At 35.1% G+C, this 23,089-nt stretch overlaps 2 protein-coding genes across 2 annotated transcripts; both read left to right on the top strand.

Annotated features, from left to right (window-relative positions):
• Positions 1 to 18,144: 18,144 nt before the first annotated feature.
• On the top strand, positions 18,145 to 22,019 carry LOC111419509 (uncharacterized). Its single transcript, XM_071195235.1, has 2 exons — positions 18,145 to 18,498; positions 19,932 to 22,019. The coding sequence occupies exons 1-2, from the start codon at positions 18,145 to 18,147 to the stop codon at positions 22,017 to 22,019; spliced, it is 2,442 nt and encodes an 813-aa protein (XP_071051336.1).
• A 44-nt stretch (positions 22,020 to 22,063) lies between these two features.
• On the top strand, positions 22,064 to 22,717 carry LOC111423181 (uncharacterized). The gene has a single exon (XM_023056429.2). The coding sequence runs from the start codon at positions 22,064 to 22,066 to the stop codon at positions 22,715 to 22,717; it is 654 nt and encodes a 217-aa protein (XP_022912197.2).
• The last annotated feature ends 372 nt before the right edge of the window (positions 22,718 to 23,089 follow it).

Below are 23,089 nucleotides of genomic sequence, written 5' to 3'. Positions count from 1 at the left end.
TCCTTTTCCCTTTTCCTTTTCTTTTTTTTTTTTTCTTCCTTTTTTCCCCTTTCTTTCTTCCTTTTTTCTTCCAATTTAATACTTTTTCAATGTACAACCCAAGTCATACCAACCCAACCCAATGTATACATACCATGTATTCATTTAGATTAACTATTTTTTCTTTTAAATTAAAACAACTTTTTACACTTTTTACAATCTTTTATTATTATTATTATTAATTTACAATCTATAACTGACAATGTTTATATACTAAACCTTACATAAAGAACAATCCTTTCTTGCCGATGGAGGACCATCAATATGCGTTTCCCAATGAGGTAAATTATAATGTTCAAAACAGGGCAGCTTGCTTTGTAATCGCTCATCGTTTCTATACTTCAACGGTAATTTAAACCAAACCGCCGCCAAATCTAATGGCTTTACTTTATTGATATAATAATCGATTGGTAAATAACATAATTCGTAGTTTTTAATATTCGCAAAAGATAAATCAGATTCGTATCTTTCCATAATATCCCACACTTTATTAATTATAAAAGTTGAAAGTCCCAATCTGGTAACTAACCGCCAAAGACGTTCCATCTTGAACTGCTCTACCGCTACTACCCGTCTGCCTTTCTCAATTCGTTTACATATAGTTATAGATGTCTGAATACGTATGAAAATAAATAAAAAACATTCGATAAGGAGCACAGACTTGGTCTCTTTTTATGATAGGGACACATCGGCGCACCAACCTCCAATTTGCATTCATTTTCCGGCAATTCTTTTACCGGTATTGTTAAAATTCTTCTTAAAAATGTAGCTTTCTCACGTCCTTTTACGTACGCTACTTTTGTCGAACGACACAAATAATAAACGATCTCATCGAAACGAGACGCAGGAACAAACCCGTCGTTCCAATCAATACAATGATGATGACTCATTAACCAATTCGCCGTATTGCGAAATTTGGTAGATAGTGAAGAAAAGCTTCGACTAGGTTGAAACACGTAATGACTTATACAATGATTACTGTCGTAAGAAGCCAGTTCCTTTGGGATAAATTCTTCATCGTTTATCGTGAAACCTTGAATGTCCAAAATAATAAAATCCCTTTGAAAAACCATAATATCCATAATATACCACTATATGCAAACGTTTCCTTCGATGTTTAGAGATACACTAAATGACGTTGCTTCAACAGTACCACTATATTAATTGCTTAACCATTTTCGTAAGAGGCGAATACACAAATGCTCTGTCATGCAGAATTAATGCGTAAGCTGTCGTACCTTCCGGAATTGGATTTTTCGTTGAATACTCGATTTTTATTTCTACTCCGCTTTTATGTATTGCTTCCTGTTGATACGTGCAATCGATTCCAATTAACGGCGCGTAAGTTTTAAATTCTTCCGGTGAAAACAAAGGTTCGCTTTCTTGATAGTAGTATGCTTGCTGAAATCTTGAATACATATCATACAAAATCGCATAGTGATTGTTATCAAAATCCACATTCAAATTATCGTACGGAAAACGTTCTCCATTCAAGAAAACGGTTACGTTCGTTAAGTTTATATTATCAAATAATGCCATGTTTCCTTTAAATATACCCTTTCGATTTGTTTGAAATCCGATGATTATAAATCTAGGCGTTTCCAATTGTGGAGCAGTTTTGACGGCCCAAGATTGCTTCGTAGTTTGAGGTAATTGAGGGTACTCGTGTATTTCCCACGATCGAAAAGGAACGTGAATGTCTACGTTTCTTTCTGATAGTTTTGTTAATGCCAACTGTTCGCGTAATCCCACCGCCACGTGAGGAACTCTCCATATAATTTTATTAATGATCAATTTCAATTTTTCGTCGTTCGGAGCGGCTGCTGGTTGAAAGATGACGTCCGTATCATCGTGTCCGCGAATTAGCACAAGTTCCTGTCGAACGTTCATCATGATCTTTCTGAAATCTTCTGCGAATCCTAGCAACGTTTTTAGCGGAACGCTAAGACCGAAATTTCCATTTTTATCTAAAGCCTTTGAAACACCCGCTATATCATCTTTCCAAGGTTTTATGTGCCAACCGGCGTTCTCTAATTTCACCACCTCGTTCTGCGTAGATGAGAAATAACCCTTCATGCATGAGCTTATACCGACGTTCCGCACACCATCAACATGTACTCCGTTAATAAGATATCGAATATCGCTAAACATAAATGCAACGGGATTGTTAACCAATTGCCCCGTTGCGCTGGCATCTTTTGTTATACTTCCGTCCGCGGCTAACTTACGAACGCTACCCTCGACGTATAGATAACTCTCGCTCGGTAAAGTATAATTATCTATTTCCGGAATTGAAATTCTAATTTCGTCATTGTTATCGAACGTGGTCGATCCAAACGGTTGATGCGAATGGAATTCATAACTTACGATAGAGTGATCTGTTTTTATCTTATCCGTTACTTTTAAAATGTCCATTACTTTAACACTTCGTATCCTAACTGAACTAAATACCTTCGATTGACTGGTGATAATCGATGAATGGATCGTCTTCTACTGCCGCTACGTTGACTGATGACGCGCGCTTTATAGTTTTCTCCATTAAACAATTTTCTCGCTCTGTCTCTTCTTGACCACCGCATTCTTTTGTTTTGATATAACACTGTCATAACGTTAGTCAAATTTAAATAATTCAATTTATCGATCTCAGGTGAACTCTCACTGTTATTTCTTCTTCTCTGAAGTCTACCAAGTTTCCGTCCTGATCAAGTATACGTACTGTTAAGCTACTAATCACGTTCGTTAAAACCGGTAAATAAATAGGTAGTTGTGGTGATTCGATTATTTTAAAACCTGCCGGAACGTTTGGGAAAAAATGATATAAAACGTGCACGGGAACTCCGTTATTATACGATCCCGTCACTAAATTACAATAAATTTGTAAGGCGTTCGTTTTATTTATGTTTACTACGAAATCGGATTCCACTTCCGTATCTCTAGGTAATATTTGAGGCTTGAAGCCAAGTAACGGCCCTATAGAATTATCGCATGCAAAATTAATTCGACGGGTACTTTTTATTAAAGAATGTTGTGTGTTATTATTCCCCTTAATCCTTATTACGACACTTTTAGCGTGTCTTTTGTCTAGCTGTTCATTCACGAACTCGGCAATATCATCAATATCGTACGTTCCAACAGGTACTATTATATTGTTTTTAAAATGTCCTGTCTTATCTTCGTATTGGATTACGTTGTTGTTTTTATTAACGTTTGCTAAACTATTAAACGTTTCGAAATTCAAAAGAGCCAACTCGTAACTACCAAATTCGTTCAAATAGATCGGAGGATTAAAATTACAAGTCAATTCAGATGACTTTCCAGTCAACGTAAATGTATATGTCGTGTGTATTGCTTCTTTCTCCATTACTTCTGAACGTCTAAACGTCTCTAGACTCTAATAGGTTCTTTTATTACTTAGAAACTTCAGACACAACTGTCCGCAATTTTGATCTATTTCTCTTTGATATCGACAGTAATTATACTTTACTTGACCACCCCTACCGTCTGACAGCAAATATTGTTCAATTTCTAATGGCGGTCTTAAATCACCGTAACTGTCGAAATAGTATATGTCCTTGTCGTCTTTCTTATAGGCGACCCAATGAGTCCCTCGTCCTTTCAAGTTATCCAAGTTAACAATACCTCTTTCCTTCTTTTTAATCTTACTCGGGAGATTGTCTCTCATAAATATACCCCGAAAATGTGGAATTTTTAGTACTTTCGCAAACTTTTCCAACTCGACGTTAGTTAACGCACGACGAGGTATTCGAACTAGTTTTTTGAACTAGTGGTTATACCGCAACCTTTCTTATAGGGCTTATTGAAGTAACCTGTGCCGCCAACATTATTCCCCTTTCCTTCAATAAACAAACCGCAACCTTTCTTATATGGTTTTATATAAAATCCACTACCTACGGCCTTTGCTTCCATAGCCTTGTTATGTCTTCGTTCTTCATCTAATTGCTCTCTAGCTGTTTTCGCATTGTTTATAGTTCTTACAATAGCGGCAGCACCACCGCCGATACTACCTAGGGCACCTAAAGCTGCGAATAGGGGAATTAAAGGTAAAAATCCTCCCGTTTTCGGAATTCGAATAACTCGACCTCTAGGTTTGGAAATTCTTTTTCTTATCTTTTTCAAAGCTCCGTACGCCGCTTTAACGTTTGTCAACAAATTCTTAGCACCTGATCTCGATATTGCGTTGCGAGCGAATCGAAGTGCATCTACAAAAGATATAGCTCCACCACGCTTTACACGCGTTCGGACTTTTTTTAAAGGTCGTCGACCCGTACGATTTCTTTTTCTACCTACGCCCATACCGACCGCTACTTTTGCATTCATTAAGGCGGCAACTGCGGACGATGCCACTTTTTCTCCAAGAGTAGACTCTTTATTTCGTATTCGTTCTTTCGCTGCTTTATATAATGCTCTGTCTGCGTCGTGTCTAAATTTTAAATTTGAACTGACCGTATATGCTATATCGTGTTTCTTACACGCTTCGTCTAATGGATTCACGCCTCGATCTCCTCTCGATAATCTCTTTTCCAACTTGGTACCCGGTCCACAAAAATTATATCCTGGCAAATGAAGTTCTATCGGAAGTTTATCTATCAACTTGTTAAAAAATCCTCGACCAATTCGTTTGCCTGTCAAACGATAACTGTTACGATTAGGTTCTAACAAATTCATTTTATAATTTCACTCCTTCTTCCTTTTCTTCACAGTTAAAAACTAGAAATGAAGCTCTGCTGTTGTGCTTTAAGCTTTTATTCCTTTTAAATATTTTACAAAAACAGTTTTGCTCTTAATTTATACTTAAATCTATTAATATTATTATTATTATTATTCAGCTACACTTAAATCTACTAATATCCTAAAAATTAATTGTTACTCAGTTAAAAACATTTCGATTACTCTACAATGCTAAAACGTTCTTGATATATATTTAATCTATAATCTACATCTAAATATTTTTCTAATAACTTATTTACGTTTCTTATCCTAGTCTTAAATCTAATTCCGTCCAACATCTTTTCTTCCCAGTCACTTATCCTTGATTGTCTGTAAGCAAACGTCCAAGTGTGCATTCGGTACACTCTATTTTTCGATTCGCAAAACGTCACTTTTTTTTCCATTTTATTCACTTCACATCTTCATTAATGCGTGCAAATCTAAATCCAGTAATATCTTATCCATACCGTATACGAGCAGTTCTTTAGTTACGCACAAATGTTCACTTGGTGCACCGTTTGAAGCAACCAATATATTCGATTTTATATCACCTTGCATTGTTGATACCACATCGATCACGCTATCGTAATAATTTTTATATTCCATACACTTTAATACTTCTACCCTACTCGAAACTAAATCGCTAAGTTTCCACAATTCGTGTAACGAGTCGTAAGCCAGGTAAAATATTTCTGACCCCCTTTCCATTTTCAACACTTTTCGTACATTTTCTATCCATTGGCTGCTGCAGGTCACGCCGCTTACAACGAAATGTGGTGGTGTCGATAAATCACCAACAAAACTATTCATAATCAATTGTCTGCTATTAATCACATTTTTCCATTCGTCTTCGGTAAAAGTTATGCATTGTCCTTTTCCCATTAATCTTATAACCGGATCAAAATGTAGATTGGCAGACATGCCAACCGATATCCATTTCGTTCGACTTTTATTTAAATAATATGTACTCTCGGAGAATAATGGCGCTTGATTACCTTTTTGGAGATTATTTTTCACTGCTTCATTTAATACTACGTTACTTGTGAAAGGTAACTTTCCACAATTTTCTACATAATGTTGTTGATTGCTAGGAAATACGTACTCCGCTAAGTCGGAAGCCAACAAATTAATTCCATCGAATACCACATCCTTTTTTCTTTGATTATCACTTCCTAGCGACACATTTGTTGCAGTTGTCTCATTACAATTACCCTCCATTTTGATGTTTCGGGCAGGATTTTTATTTTCACCCTTTTCAAATGAATTTACAGCAGCTCTCTTAGTTGGACATTTGGGGTTCGGTCTGGTTGCTACTAAACATCAATATTATTGTTTACATTAGTACATTATCTACTTGTATTACATTTGAATTACTTACTCGTTACGTTAAAAATCCTCTGTACTAAATGCACCAAAAATCTACACGATATTTTTAATATGTACTAAATACACAAAAACCTTACTCTGAAGCACAACACTCTGCGGTACAACTTCGACCAACGTTTGTATTTATAGCAATACATAAGGTTGCTGGTGGGGGGAGTAATATTTCACATCATTACCGAATATATCTATTATACATGTTCTAACATGTCATTATATCGTGAGACGTCAGACAAAACGCATGACAAATTTATTAAGAAGCTCTTAAAAAATATCTCGCAGGTGGATCATGACTCATCTACTACTAACAAGTTAGTTGACCTCCTCCTCAAACCTGTCCTCCCAAAAAAATTGCCGATTCAAGAACCTCCTCACATATTCTTAAATACCCGTACACCTTTACATAATAAAATAAAAAATATCTCGCAGGTAAGTTATGACTCACTTATTTGTATACCTACATATCTCAAAACCGTATACCTTTGTGTATAATAATAAATTAAGAGATATATCGAAAACATTAACAGTTCATTGAGAAGCGTCGAAGGATAAACATAGTAATTGTTTTCATCTAGGTAAACAGGTTACATATAAAGATAAATTTTTAATAACATAACCTAAATAAAGATACATTTTTAATAAAGATAAATTTTTAATAATTTCGTCAAAATAACATGACCTTCTCAAGTTAATTGACCTCCTCTCTTCATCGAATCTCCTCCGACCCTCAAAAGAATCGCCGATTCAAGAACCTCCTCTCCTCATCGAACCTCCTCTGACCCCCAAAAAATTTGCCGATTCAAGAACCTCCTCCTAGAACGCAGGTTCGAGGAGGAGGTTCTTGAATCGGCGAATCTATACTACTCAGGTCGCACCGTCTTGTTGGAAAAACATGTCCTTCACATCAATGATATCCAGTTCAGGCCACAAAAACTCCGTTAACATTTTGCGATATTGCGCACCATTAACAGTTAGTCTAGAAATACGGCCCAATCATTCCGCCAGCCCAAAATGCACACCAAACAGTTACTTGCGGTGGATGCGTTGGGTGTTTGAGTATCACACAAGGATTTTCAGCACCCCAAATCTGACAGTTTTGCGTATTTACGTATCCATCGAGTTGACAATGTGCCTCATCTGAACAAATGATTTTCTTCGAAAAATCAGCATTATTTTTAATGATGTTCCAACATCCAATCAGCTAATTCCACTTTTACCACAATTTGTTGCATAGTACTTCTGGCAATGTTTAATTCTTGACCACGATGCCGAATGGAAGTTCCTGGATTCTCAGCCACAGATAAGGATGATGACCAAAAATGATCTTCTGATCCATCAGCGTAAATTTGGTCTCATATTTTGTAATTAAACGCCTCACTGTCGATTAATTTGGCGCATTATTACGACCGAAGTCTTAACGTAATTGGCGAACGGTTTCCGCAAAACTTTCACCATTTTTGTAATATGTTTTTACAATAACTAAACGTTGTTCGCTTGAATACTTCTCCATATTCTTAAATCGCGTGGTCTATACGTGACAACTATCAAAAAAAAATCACCGTACAAGTCGTATTAACAAAATGGCGACAGATTTAAATCCGGCGCTCTTGTTGGGTATATTGGTTGCGGACGAATCGCTTTCGATGTATTTAATCTAGACCTCACATATGCTTTGTTCAGAAATACAAAAAGAAATAAATAAAAAATATAGTGATACATAATTAAAATAAGTCGAGTAAAGTTGAGTTAATGTTATGACCGGTTTCAATTTTGTTTATTTGTTTTAGAATGGGCCACGTTAAAACAATATCTATTTTGTTATTCAAAACATTACGTTTTCTTCTCTGAACCGTATTGCTCCACTTTGTAATGACCACTTCTGGTGAACTATTATATTTCAACCACTGGAAATCGCAATACTTGTTGTAATCTTCGTCATTAGTGCTTGATTCTGAGGATGATGTTCTTTTCCTTTTTTAATTGTATTTACTATTTGGTTAGTATTAGGAATTCCTTGTTTCCTGTATTTTTTGGTTAGTGAGTAATACTTCTCTACAAGTTTTCCCCTCTGGTTGTTGTTATCAATAAATCAATAACTGATCTTTAAATCCCGTAATTAGTTGAATTGAATTTCTTACTAGATTTTCGAAAGGAAACATCTTTACAGTTTCGTTTCCGATCGATTCATAAACTTCTCGGCCGACTTTTGTCTCCGCATTAATTAAATTTTCTACGATAATATTTGTTAGAAATTTTTTATCTTTTAAAGATAGTATTTTTTTTATTTCATAGCTTGTTAAAATAGCTTTACCAGCTATAGATTTCTTTAACAAATCTTCCAAATTCTAAAATAATATGTTATTATTTAGAGAATTCACAATCCTTTTTGATATCACTATAAATAAATAATTTACCGAGATTTGTTTATTCTCTGATTGAAGTTGTTGGAAATCAATTACTTCGACTTCAGGTATTTGATCTACAGAAGCAACCCAACTAGTGAGGGAACTGCTAGGAGAAGCAGTACTACATGAAACTGTTGAGGCCAAAGGTGTAAAATATGCCTGGAATATGAAATAATCAAGAAATTTTAAAAATTCATTATTGATTCCTACACTTTCTGATTTCCACGGAAATAATTATTTACGAAAGTTAATTCGTAATCCAAATAAATTTGTTGGAATTAAGTTGTCAATATCGGAGAAGGTTAGCTGCTTTAACATATCGACGTAAATTCCTTTTTCTAAAACACAAAAAAACAACTTATAAAAATTATTAGTTTTGAAAAACTTCATGTTACGTGTAAAATTATTAAATAATTAAAAACTTTTAATTATTATAGTAAAAAGTTTTTAAAACTGACTTAAATATGTAGTTATTTTTTGATGTAATATATGTAAAATAAACCCAATTTAATTGAAAGTGAATTAAAAATTGTTATCCTATGGCAACACTAACGATCACTTCCGCTTCATACGCCCATCTCTTATGTTGACAGATATACGTATCTGTGATGAGGGCTAGAGGGCGTTTGAAAATAATTTCCAATTCTAGCGCATATTAATTGATAATAGTATGGGTAAGTCATCTAAAAATAATCTTAAACAATAAAATCATTGAAACAGTATTTATTCAGAACAAAAATTAATTTAGAATAATATTTAATAGTTTAAATTCAAAAATCAATAGCAAGTTTATCTTTTTTTTTAATCTCTCTCGCATTGTTTGGGGAGAGATTTCATCTTCGGAAGAAGAATCCTGTTGAGGGTCTTTATTTTTGTTTAAATTTTCGTAGAAACGATGATGTTCAGGTGGTATAACGTTACTCTGGCAAAGCTCCGTCAGGTTCTTGTATTTCTTAGAGTCAATTTTTAGAGGCGCATTATACAAAGTCGGAGGATCTTTTCTTACAGGTGTTTGTCTTCGACGACCTCCTCTAGTTCGGTATTACATGTCTATTTCCAGGTATCTAGAACTTTTATAGTATAAAATGTTTGGTGTGTTTTAGAAACTTTATGCATCGAACATTTTTCCAATTGAGATGACTTCCATCTTTGTCAATATGAAAATTTGGCATTGCTGAGTGTTTTAGTTCCTTAAAATCTTTAAAATCTGTGAACTTTATACGGTTCACCTCTTTTTTTTGCGAGACATACAACATTGTACCAATCAGAAGGAAGCATTTTCGATGCTGCCTCAATGGTAGAATGCATTGTCCATAAGTATCACACATTTAACGGGCAGCTTCATTTCCTCAAGATAAGTTTTAACAGAAGGAACAAAAACGTCATTTATCCACTCTCTAAAATATATTCTGGTAACCCAAGCCTTAGAATTTGATCTCCACATTACTGGCAGCTTACTTTTTATTACTATATTGCTCTTAAAAACACGCGGATTCCCAGAGTGATATACTAAAAGGTGTTTAATTTTGAAATCTCCACTTGCATTTGCACACAATAATAATGTAAGTCTATCTATCCTTCATTGCTTTGTGGCCAGGTAGTGATTTGTCTTTGAATATATATGTCCTCTTTGGCATTTTTTCCAAAATAGCCCCGTTTCATCGCAATTGAAAATTTGATTCGAGACGTAAAAAAGTGTTTCATCAAAAGTCAAGTCAAAAATCAAAATTAATGAAAAACGACCAATTCTTTTTAATGGAATGTTAAAAAATTGGTATTCTTATAACTTTTAAAAAACTCTAAGTAAAAATTTTAATATAATATGGTATGTGAAACATGACCTCATCTTCTAGTGGAAAACACTGTTTTATCTGTAGTGCTGCGTGGGTGTGAGTAGTGTGAGTTGGAATCACATTACTATGCAGCCAAAATTCCACCATCAAAGTGGTCAATGTGTTTCTATCTTGAACTGATAGTGCCTTATTTGAATCAGAATTTTTTTTATAAGTATACCAGCAATGGTATTGTTTAATTCTTTTTCCAAGTTCTGTAATATTCATAGAATTTCAATAGAATTTCATATTGTTTTCATATAACGTCTTACCAAACATAAATCTACTGCAGTTTTTAATGTATCAGAGTTAATGTGGCTGAAGTTAAATTCATATTCGAATCTGTAACAGATTCAGATTCATAAAATTACAGTTGATCAGACAAGTATTGAACATATCAATTGAAAAATCGTTTTCTGAAACTACAGAAGTTGTAGCAATCTGCGACTACCCTGGATAATTCGAATAGACCCTCTAATATGTTCCCTATGTACCCTCACCCAAAGATACTCATCGATTTTAATAGCAAAGTTAAAAATTATTTTCTCAAGAACTAAGGACTGCAGCACCCTGGGACTAGTCTGAATTATTGAATTAGGTCCTCTGGTATTCTTCTAGCCCACCAGCACCCTCAGATTTGCCGTAGGGGCCACGGGATGAATTTTTTAATATTCTTCGTTTTCAATAGCAAATTTAAACATTATTTTCTCAATAACTAGAGACTGCAGCACCCTGGGACTATTATTTATCTATTGGGTTATCCTATAACGCTCATAAAATATATAACAAATATTCCACAATTTGTGTTATCCGTTTGTTTAGGATATTTGTGGTCTTTAGCAATTCTGCAACCTTTGATATTTATTTGTTCATTACGACTTTTTGTTTTATTAACCTTTGGAAAAACTTTTTAATTTTGTTAAATATGTTGTTGTCCGTATTTGTTTGACCGGGATCGAGTAAATAAATTAATTTTTCTGACATACTTAGGACTATTAATATCCAGTGACTAGAGTTTACGTTATATGGAATAAATACGTACTTATAATTATTTAAATTTTCCACAAATACTTTTAAATTTAAACAATCGTTTCCGGAAAACATAAATTGCACTGAAACAGAATCTTGCGACGTCAAAAAAAATTGAAAACCAAAATTTTGTATGTGGGATCAGGACTGATAAAACGTCACAAATAAAATAAACAATTCCCAGGAAGTGGGTTGGGCGCAAACTTATTTAACTCAAGCTCAAATAAGAAAGCTTTGCCGATTTTAGGGCAAGTCCCAGTTCCAAACACAAAAAAAAAATGAAAACAACAAAAACCCGCGTATTTAAAGCTGTTGGACAGGGTAACAAAACAACAAAATTACTAAAGGTAAAAAATAAAATTAAATTTAATATTAAAACAAAAAATATATACAGGATTTAGGTCCTTTACAAAAAAAATGGATTAAACAAAAAAAAAAGTTGAATACTTTAAAGCGTATCCGAAATCACTTTCTTTTTTTATATACTATATATAAAATTACTTAAATTATTGGCAGCGCTAACTCTATTGATTGTGAATATTTTGCGATAAAACGACTGATACTTAGATTTTGAAGCAACTCACAGTTTTTCTTTTTTTTTTCTATTCCTTTCGTGGTCCAGATGTTTGACATATACGTCACCGTAATACAAAAATGACGGAGTTATACTGCAGAATATGTCGTCAGTTCTTCGAATCCAAAATAATTAAATTTATATAATGATTATATAAAACGGCCAATAAAATGTCCAATATTTTATTCCCAAAACTAAAAACCCTTAAAACGGAAAACGAAAAGAAAATAAAAATAATCTTTAAAACGAGAGAGACATACCTGTTACAGGGTTTTTATATCCCAACCAAAAAAAAAAGAACCGTAAATGTCGATGCAAAACAAAATGTGTAATAAATCCCGGAATCCGGTGTAAATATAAGCGTAAACCAATTAAACGACTTGCGTTTTCCAAAATACACCCAATTTATGAATTTTCGAGAGATCCCCCAAAATTAGGATTAACAATTTCCTCGCCGAAAAATTCTCAAAAACACGTTCCTTTTGCCTCGAACGTTCACGACCGACTCTCTATACACGAGCGACAAATATCAAACCGGTTTTTCCCTACACCCCCGACCATTACCAAACTTTTAAAACACGAAAATAAATTTCAAAAGGAAAAACAAAATATAGAAAATAATTAAGCTCCCGCAAAATTAAACCGTGACAATCTATGTAATAAATATAATTAGTCATTTTTTTTTAAATATGAAAACGCAAATGCATCGATGCAGTAGTCTAATAACTACTTATCTGTTATTGTTTTTGATTTAACTATTATAGAATTTTTACTGTAATGTAGCCGTAAAAAATCGTCGCTCATTAATTTAATAGTGGTGTTACGATACTTGTATATTCCAATCAAAAAATTTTGGGTGTTTTGTAAATTTTGATTTATTATTGCTTTCACGTAATATTCATTATTACATATCAATCCGTTCATATCCTCCTAAGTCCTAGGTGCCTACGCGAAGCACAAAATGGCGTTCTTATTTGAGTCCTGGGTATTGCGAGCTAGGTGATATTATGACCCAATGTCCTTTATAAAGAACAAAAATAAATATCTTCATTGAGTCCTGAACGTTTAGGACCGTTTTAATTCATTCTATAAAATGCTACATTTTTTTTGTTAAAACAAACATTGTTCATAACGAAGAGAAGGTATATTTGCACCAAGTCAAATTGTTCATATTTTTGTTCTTTATAAAGAACACTCGGTCTCTATGTATGTTGAAAATGCTTTCTTACTTAGTGTGTATACTAAGTAAGAAAGGATTTTCATAAGGGAACGAACAGTTTTTTATTGGTTTACAAGTTTTCATTTCCATCATATATTAATCATAAGACGATGAAAACAAATATTTTAAATATTTAATCTGACGGAAACTTCACTTATACAAGTTATTTAATCAAATGTAGCAATAACAATAACATTCTTATACTATTTCTTATTCATTTTAATTGGTATTTTTGGCATTGAACTTTGACAAAAATTACTAAGTAAATTAGGAACCTGTGTGGAAATCTGCAAAACAGTTTCTTTTTGCAGTAAAACACAAAGGTACATCACAAGCTTTACAATAGACAGTAGTCTTCATCACACAGCCCTTCTGTCTGCACCTATGTTGTGAGGATCTCATAGCAGGTAAGTGAAGGGTACCGTATTGTCGGAAAGCATTTGAGGGGATTGCTTTAACTGGTGGTCTACCTCTTTTTGAAGTGTTAGTGATTTCTTCCAGCACGTCAACCGATCCAGCAATTGTGCGTACAATTTCATTTTCTGAAAGCAGGTAATGATCTAGTATCTCCTCTGCAACTGATTGCTTAAAAGCACGTAGTTGGACTATTTTGTGAGAACGTGTTCCTTGCAACTTTTGATCCGCCTTCTACCTTATCATTAACAACGGATAAGTCAATCAAATGACTAATAAATCTTACAGTCCACTCTTTGGTACGCATTCTCGAGGGACAAACGGTTAACAACCTGTCTGTAAGGTCCACGCCCCCCATGTTATTATTATATTCTTTGACAACTTCAGGTCTTTGGACTTGTACAGAGCTACGTAGTTTTCTGTCGTATCGTCTACATTCGTCTACAGTTTCTGCAGCGTGTATGCTTGACAACAGCATAACGGGATTATTATCGTACCATTTCGTTAGCGCTATCTGCTGGTCTTCTCTTATAAGCACGTCATAGCTACCTCTGCCCTTTTTTGCTAATTGTTTGTCTGTCTGCAAATTGTCTAATACATATTTAGGCAGGCGGTTTCTCATCACAGTACCAGCACATTTAAATCCAGGTTTGTTCAGCTCATCTATCAACTTGATAGTAGTGAAAAATCGGTCACAATATATTACGTGCCCGGTGAAGTCGCCCATGGTTCATATATCAAAGTACCCTTAAAATTTACTAAAGAATCACCTCTTGAAGTTTGTTGCAGTCATTCATATACACCCTGTATATTAATCGTGTGAAGGCCGCTTTACACTTAATAGCAATGTTAATACTTCGTCACTCATCTATGAATTTAAGAAGCTATACACAGAGAAAAATGAAATGGAAAGTTTAACTAACTATGATTAGTTGCCGAAAAATTCGTTATTTTATCTAAAATCCTATAAAATTTACCTAAATATATAAGATGTTATTGCAACTTCAAATTAGATGAAATCAAATTAAATAGCCCGTAAACAATTTCTAGAGGTATCAACTAAACGTTTCGTTGTTTATAAAAGCAACTAAAGTAGTCTGGCATAAATAAAGAAAGAAAGTAGTTAAATTTACGTATAAATAGAAATATAGACCATTCGTTATTGACATGGTAAAATTACTTAATGTTGTCTAATGTAGTAGTTGTATTTACATATTAAATATCTAGTCATGGATTGAAAAGATAACTAATCTTTGTATAATGTGCCTAGACGAGTTAGATTTTGAGTATGCTTGCCCGATGTTTTCCTTTACGGTTATAGTGTTCTAGTCGTGAGGAATGTTTTTAATTTTGTATGGCTGTTTCGGATGGTTTCGGATGATTTCGGATGTAAAGTGTACTGTGTATATTATCTTATAGTGTTCTAGTCGTGAGGAATGTTTTTAATTTTGTATGGCCGTTTCGGATGGTTTCGGATGATTTCGGATGTAAAGTGTACTGTGTACTGTGTATATTATCAATATCTGTGTATTGACAATATTATTGAACGTGTGAGTAGAAAGATTGACAGATTGCCAATATTGAAAATATTGGAGATGGTTTGATGAAATCGAAATTGAATTTGATATATTGACAATAAATATTGACAGTCTGAGGGAGAGATTGCCAATCTATCTTTTGGAGTAGATACGCGAACCTCATTCAACTAATTCATGTGAGAAACCGCGCCTCTCTTTAGAAGCCATTCCCTAGCCCATATTTTCTTTTTCTTCCGGCGTTTTATTGTTACAGCTAAAATAATAGCTACACAAGCTTGTTGAGTGCCATCGCAAAACTAATAATAATAATCTTTATTGATGTTATTAATCTTGTCCAGTCAGCTGCTTGACTCCATACTAAAGTTGCATAGGAAAATAGGGAATGGCATAGTGCAAAATATGCAAGTCTAAGTGCAGCCGCCGAAACAGAGTTGGATAGGTTTTGCAGGATATAATTGTTCCGCGATAATTTAGAAGCCAAAGCCTCGACATGACAATTCCAAGTTAATTTTTTATCAATGTGTACCCCGAGAAATTTAGTGCTATCAGACAAAGTGAGCTGTTCAATTTCATCGCTATAAGGGCATAAGGAAATCATCATAATTATAGTTTTATCAGAATTCAGTGTGAGACTGTATCATACGTACCAGCAAGTAGAAAGCGCTATTCCACCTATAAATAAAAGTAAAAGAATATGGAATTTAATTCTCAATTAAATTAAATTATGTAAGCTTTTTACCGCGTACTACACTCCTGTACAACGCCTGAAGCCGTTTGGTTGAGTTGTTCCGTTTGTATTTTGTTTAGTTCCGTTTGAGCAATTTGAGAATGATTAAAATGCGTACAAATCTTTTTCATTTCGCTATCAAATTTTTGATTTCTTCATCAGAATCTAACGCAGTTTTCACACAAACTTGTAATTGATGTACGGTATAACTGACATCAGGGATATCAGCTAGCCTCATTGCACGTATCACATTTGACTCACAATCACGAATGAAACAGTGGATTTTGTCAGACGTTATTTGCCATTCCTGAACCATCTCGTTAAATTTTTCCTGAATTACATCTCCTGTATGTCGGCCATCAAAACGGTGGCATTTCAAAACAAGTTTTATTCACTTAAAATCTTCAGTTATGCCATGCGCTGTCAAACTCAATAAGGAAACATTGGAACTGGGTTGAGTCCAAACATCCGTCGTAAATGAAATTTTTGTAAAAGTTTTCAGCAAATCCACTACTTTACTGGCCAGCTTAGGATACAACTCATCACAAATAAATGACGTAAAAAACTGTCTTCCCCTTAACTGATAATTCGGCACGATGAATTGCAACAGTCATCGAAATCCGACACCTTCTATAAAATTGAATGGAAGGTTCTGTAGAGCAATCATCTGAGAGATCAAATTATCAATTTCCACTGATTTAGGATTTGAAGAAGCCCATTTGATCTTTCACCAAAGCGTCTTTGAGAGTCATTTGTTTATTGGCTTCTTGAAGTGGGGATGCAGTCGAGGGCTGCTTTTTTTCAGTTTCAAGCTTAATGCATTCTTCGTATTCAGTAATAAGCAACGACTTTAAAAGACCTTTTAACGAAGTAGTTGTACCTTCTTTTCTTGAATAGGTTTTCTCACAAATCTTACACATTGCCGAATTTGCGTCTACTTCATTGAAGTAGTTCCATATAACCTTTGATTATATATATATAGATAGCTCACCTAATGTTAAAAATTGGCAACGCTAAATGGGACATCAAAATAACAGCTGTGGGACACCAAGATAAAGTTGGCTGTATTACGACACCCAATACGAAGCTTGTTTTATTCAACACTAGATGTCTCTGCTCAAAAGTGCTATTAAACATTTTGTTTTAATTAAATGTTATTTGTTAAATATTAATTGTTTGAATTGGTTATTAAATTATAAAATAATAATTATAATTCATAATTTTATTTCTTAATTCTTTATGATTATGCGCATTTTGTTTTTTCGGTCACAGGTAGAAATGTGTAAATTACGTGAGTCACGCCGGGTCACGATGGATCATGCGTGAGCGGTCATCAATTTTTGTACCACTCACATGAGGGTGAGTGATCGTGAGCAAGTTTTATTTCGACCGGACCCACCGTGACCCGATTAGACCGACTTTTTAATTTTTCTTTAATAATATTTTACCGAACGTCGGACAGAACGGTATATGTCGAACAATCTTTCAGAATTTTTGGTTGCTTTTTATGCTCCTCCATTTAAATCTTTTGCCTAAGTTTATAACGTGTATGTATTTATTTACTTAAAAACACATTTGTTTATAGAAAATAACGCCTGCTATGTCCTATAACGAACAAAGACGGTTGTAAACAAATATTTTACGAACCCCGAAAGGTGTGTTCCTTAATGCGGCCCTTAGTGAATAATCCCGTTTTTGTCCGTGTTAATTATTTGTTATTTTATTGATTATATATTTTTTATTATATTATGTATTTACCCTCACGTTATCAAGTTATCCGTTGCACGGCGTAAAAATTGATTCGTCGTCAACGCGACATTCGTCGTCAACGCGATAACAAACAAAAATAAAATATAATTATTCACAACTCGAACGCAAGTCTTTCAATGTTTGGCTGTTGCAAACAAATAAAAATAAGGTATTTTTCACGAAAGAAGTTTTTCAACCAGTGCAACCCAGAGAAACCCAGATATTATTTAAACATAAATTGGTCCTTCGAGCCGGATGCTGGAATTGGTATTTTTCGCAAGATTTCGTCGTGATTTTGTCGACATCAACCTCGTAGAACAGTGTGAAAAATTATTTTGGTGTCCAAGAGTCCTCAAGTTCTCAAAAATCTTCAACGAGCCCTGCAAAATCATCCAGGACGCTGAATTTTGCCAGACGCCGCCATACTTGCAGCCAATAGGAAGTCGGGAGTCACGTCATAGGGTCGTAAGTTTTTATTGTTCAATCTGAAACAAGATCGCGTTAAAAATGAGTCAATTAGAAACATTAATTAAAAAACGAGGCATTATTAAGGGAAAGCTTACGAATTTTACTAAATTTGTCGCGAAATTTGAAATTACTATACGAGATACAGGCGTTGATCATGACTTGTCTGTTGAGTTGGAACAACGTTACGATAGGGCCTCTAACTTTATTGATGAGTTCGAGGCAATTCAGGGGGAGATTGAATTATTATGCGTTGATGGCGAAGCGCAATCCGCGGAAAGAGAATCGTTTGAAGCGGCATTTTACTCCAACTTCGCGAAAGCTAAGCGTATGCTTTCTAATAGAACTATTTGCACTGATTCTTCATTCGTTGTCGGCCCCAAACCAGAACAGAATGTACGTCTCCCGGTTATAGACCTACCAAAATTTGATGGCAATTACAATATGTGGTTAGAGTTTCGCGAAATATTCGAGTCGCTAATACACGAAAATGCGGCAATTAATGGCGTACAAAAATTCCATTATTTATTATCTGCGTTAAAGAGCGATGCTCGCCAAGTAATATCAAGTCTAGAAATTACAAATGCCAATTATGACGTCGCGTGAGGTTTAATTCGTGCCCGTTTCGATAATCCACGAGTACTCATTCAAAACCATGTACAATTCTTATTTGAAACGGAAAAGGTAAACGAAAATTCTCAGTCTATCCGAAAATTCATAGATCACATTCGAAAACATATGAGGGCGTTGGCATCATTGAATGAGCCCACAAATAATTGGGACACGTTGTTGATCTACCTCGCGACAACAAAATTAGATCCCAACTCTAATAGAGAGTGGGAACAACGCAAGGCAACAATAAAGGATCCGAAACTAAACGATTTATTCGATGTCTTAAGGGCACGCGCGGATCTATTAGATACGCTTAATCGAGGATCTAATCAACGTTCGTTAGAGCGGGTAAAATCAAACCGCGAAAAATCATTTTTAGTAGCTAGACAATCAAACATAAAAAATTGTACATACTGCAAGGGTGATCATTATATACAAGAGTGCTCCACTTTCGGGAAACTTGCCGTTCAGGGTCGGATCGAACAAGTTAAAAGGATGAAATTATGTCTAAATTGTCTCCGATCGGGTCATTTCCTTAATCAATGCCGGTCAAGTTCATGCAAGGTTTGCAAGGCGCGACATCACACTCTTTTACATTTGGAGAACAATCGTTCGGGTTCCCCAACACAAGCATCAACATCTAATGTCAGTCTCACGTCTCAAACTCTCACACATTCTAACGTCTTACTCTCAACAGTCATAATGCATTCATTTGATAAATACAACAAAAAACATTCTCTTCGCGCACTTCTCGATCCGGGCAGTCAAAGCAGCTTTATTACAACAGAAGCTCGGCGAAAGTTGTCATTAGCTGAAACTGAAATAAATGTTAACGTAGAGAGTATTAATAAAAATCAATTAACGATTAGCGGTTCATGTTCATTTAAAATTCATTCAAATTGTTCAGATTTCTCTTTAAGAGTTGATTGTCTAATAATTGATGGCATCGCAAACAATTTACCAAACTTTATAGTAGATGCGAATGCTTTGAACATTCCCGGTAACCTTCGCTTGGCGGATCCCTCCTTCAATCAACCCGGCAAGATAGACATGTTATTAGGAGCAGATTATTTTTGGCAAATATTACGTGTCGGGCAGGTTAAACTAAACAGCGGACCGATCATGCAGAATACCAGGTTGGGCTGGATAATTTCAGGCCCGGTAGCTACTATCGCGTCACATTTAACTTATTCCGTGTTTTATAATCAAACAAATAGCGATCAGTATGCTGGGTTAAATTTCGACAACAATTACCTTATCTAAATTCAATTCGTGTTCCGCGGCACATATCACTTCAATACTCAAGGTCATTAGAATTACACGGATTTTCGGACGCTTCAACGAAAGCGTACGGAGCGTGCATTTACCTTCGTTCTTGTGGGGTCGACGGAGACGTTATAAGTCGTTTGATTTGTGCAAAATCCAGAGTTGCACCATTAAAGCAAATTACCGTGCCGCGATTAGAGTTGATGGGAGCATTGCTGCTTGCGGACTTAATGAGTAAGGTTACAAATGCCTTAAAAGTAGATATATTAAAAACAACTTACTGGACAGACTCTAGTGTGGTTTTGGGTTGGTTATCAATAGATCCATCACAGTTGCAAATATTCGTAGGTAATCGTGTCACAAAAATATTGGAGAGAACAAATTCAAATGAATGGAGATACGTCTCTACAAAAGACAACCCGGCCGATCCTATTTCGCGCGGGGTTAATGTTCGGGAATTATCAAATTTAGAAAAGTATTGGTTGGGACCGGCTTGGTTAATACAAAACGAAAACATGTGGCCTGTTCGGAAATTTCAGACAGAAAATCTTCCTGAAAAAAGAGTTGTATTAAATTTAACCACTAATGTCAATCAGTTAATTCCATTTTCAAAGTTTTCGACTTTAACAAAGTTACAAAGAATTGTTGCCTTCGTATTCAGATTCAAAAATAATTTTAAAGGAAAATTAAGACTTAAAGGTCCTCTAAATGCTGATGAGTTAAGAGTTGCTTTGGAATATTTAGTTAGATGTAGTCAAAGGGAAACATTTCCTGAAGAACTACAATTATTAGAGAGCGATAAATGTTTACCAAAGAAAAACAGATTAACAAATTTGAGTGCATTTTTAGATGAAAACGGGATAATTCGAGTAGGCGGACGATTAAGTAACTCGGATTATGCGTTTGACAAGAAATTTCCAATAATAATATCAGGCAAACATACATTAACCCGTTTAATTTTCGAAGCAGAACATAAATTTCTTTTTCACGCCGGGCCCCAACAATTATTAGCATCAATACGGAAACGGTTTTGGCCAATCGGTGGACGAAGCATCGCAAAGCACATTGCGCGTAAATGTATAACTTGTTGTCGAGTAAACCCAAAATTCACACAACCCCGTATGGGTAACTTACCTAAAAATCGAATAACACCAGCACCTCCCTTTCATACCACAGGAGTGGACTACGCAGGTCCATTTCTTCTAAAAAATAAAAGGGGCAGAGGGGCAAAGACAAGCAAATGCTACATTTGTTTATTCGTATGTTTTGTGACACGTGCAATTCATTTAGAATTGGTATCTGAATTAACTTCTGAGGCATTTTTATCCGCACTCCGTCGTTTCGCAGCAAGAAGGGGTAAACCGCAGAAAATGTACTCTGACAACGGCACTAATTTTGTGGGCGCTAATAGAGAGTTAGAGGAATTAAGCAAATTCCTAATTAATAATTCCAACGAACTAACAGACATGATTAATGCCTGCAATATAAATTGGTCGTTTATTCCTCCCAATTCTCCTCATTTTGGAGGAATCTGGGAGGCGGGGGTTAAATCCGTAAAGTTTCATTTAAGGCGGGTAGCTAGTAATGCCTCGTTTACATTCGAAGATTTTTATACCTTGCTGGTTCAGATTGAAGCAATTCTTAATTCACGACCCCTTACACCATTATCATCCGATCCCAATGACTTGGCTCCTTTAACCCCGGCCCATTTCTTGATTGGAAAACAACTCATCTCACCACCAGATCCATATTTAAGTCACGTGGGTGAAAATAGACTATCGCATTTTCAACACATTCAACGGGTTCAACAGCATTTTTGGGCTCGATGGTCCCGAGAATTACAGCGTCGACACAAATGGACGAAGAGCGACTCTGACCTAAAAATTGGACAATTCATGGCGTTATTAACGAGAATAGCACAACAACTAGATTACGGGTGGTGTTTGACGCTTCTTGTCCAACTACCACGGGATACTCGTTTAATGATATCCAAATGGTTGGGCCCACAATACAGCCCGACTTATTCAGCGCGCTCATAAGATATCGAAAGTACACGTACGTAATAGCCGCGGACATCAGAAAAATGTATCGTGCATGCTTAATGAATTCGGAGCAAACATCGCTGCATCGTATTCTATGGCGTGATTCTGAAGAATTGCCTATTGACACTTACGAACTGTTAACCGTAACGTACGGCACGGCATCCGCGAGCTACCTAGCAACACGGTGCCTAAAGCAACTGAGCATTGAATGCTCCGATCCGGTAATATCAGAAGTAATCGGGAACCACTTCTATGTAGACGATTTACTTACAGGGGCGGATTCAATAACAAAGCTTTCTCATATCATTGGTAAGGTTAAATCTAAATTACTTGAAGGCGGTTTTGAATTAGCTAAATGGACGTCAAATAACCTCCAAATTATTCGCGAGCTTACTTTAACATCTACGATAGACCGGGTCGATTTAGGCAAATACGAAAACACTCGAACTTTGGGATTATTGTGGGATCCTACAAGCGATGAATTTAGATATCAAATAAGTGAAGGTACCAAATATAATAAGATCAATAAACGTACAATTCTGTCTGATATTGCACAAGTGTTCGATCCACTTGGGTTATTATGTCCGGTAACAATAAATGCAAAAATTATTTTACAAGAAATTTGGCAAGCAGGGTTGAATTGGGATGAAGCGCTACCAAATCATATCCAGTCCGTTTTATTCCCACAGAAGTAAAGAGACGGAGTTATAAAAACCGATCCCGATATAGAACAAAATTTAATTTAAATTTATGATGAATGGAGGAAGATCTTTAAAGCTTTAAAGGAAGTATTACCCATATGAATATGCTAGTTTTTATTATTTATTTTAATTTTATTACTTTTGACTTTTTGAATAAATGAAAGCTCAAACAAACGTCAGTGTTACATTTATTTCAAAACATAAAAAAAATAAACTCCCTGTTAATTCTGCCATTAGTCAAACACGATTAATTAATAATCAAATTAACAAGAAGTAATCAAACATGATCAAACAAATATATGAATATTTGATCACGTGATCATGCGTGAGTCACCTGATTCATATATGATATTCACATGATTGGTA

The sequence above is a fragment of the Onthophagus taurus genome, chromosome 3, assembly GCF_036711975.1.
Source record: "Onthophagus taurus isolate NC chromosome 3, IU_Otau_3.0, whole genome shotgun sequence".
Taxonomy (NCBI): Eukaryota; Metazoa; Arthropoda; class Insecta; order Coleoptera; family Scarabaeidae; genus Onthophagus; species Onthophagus taurus.
The sequence above is the reverse complement of the archived record's forward strand: the minus strand, read 5'-3'. Positions and strand labels throughout refer to the sequence as shown.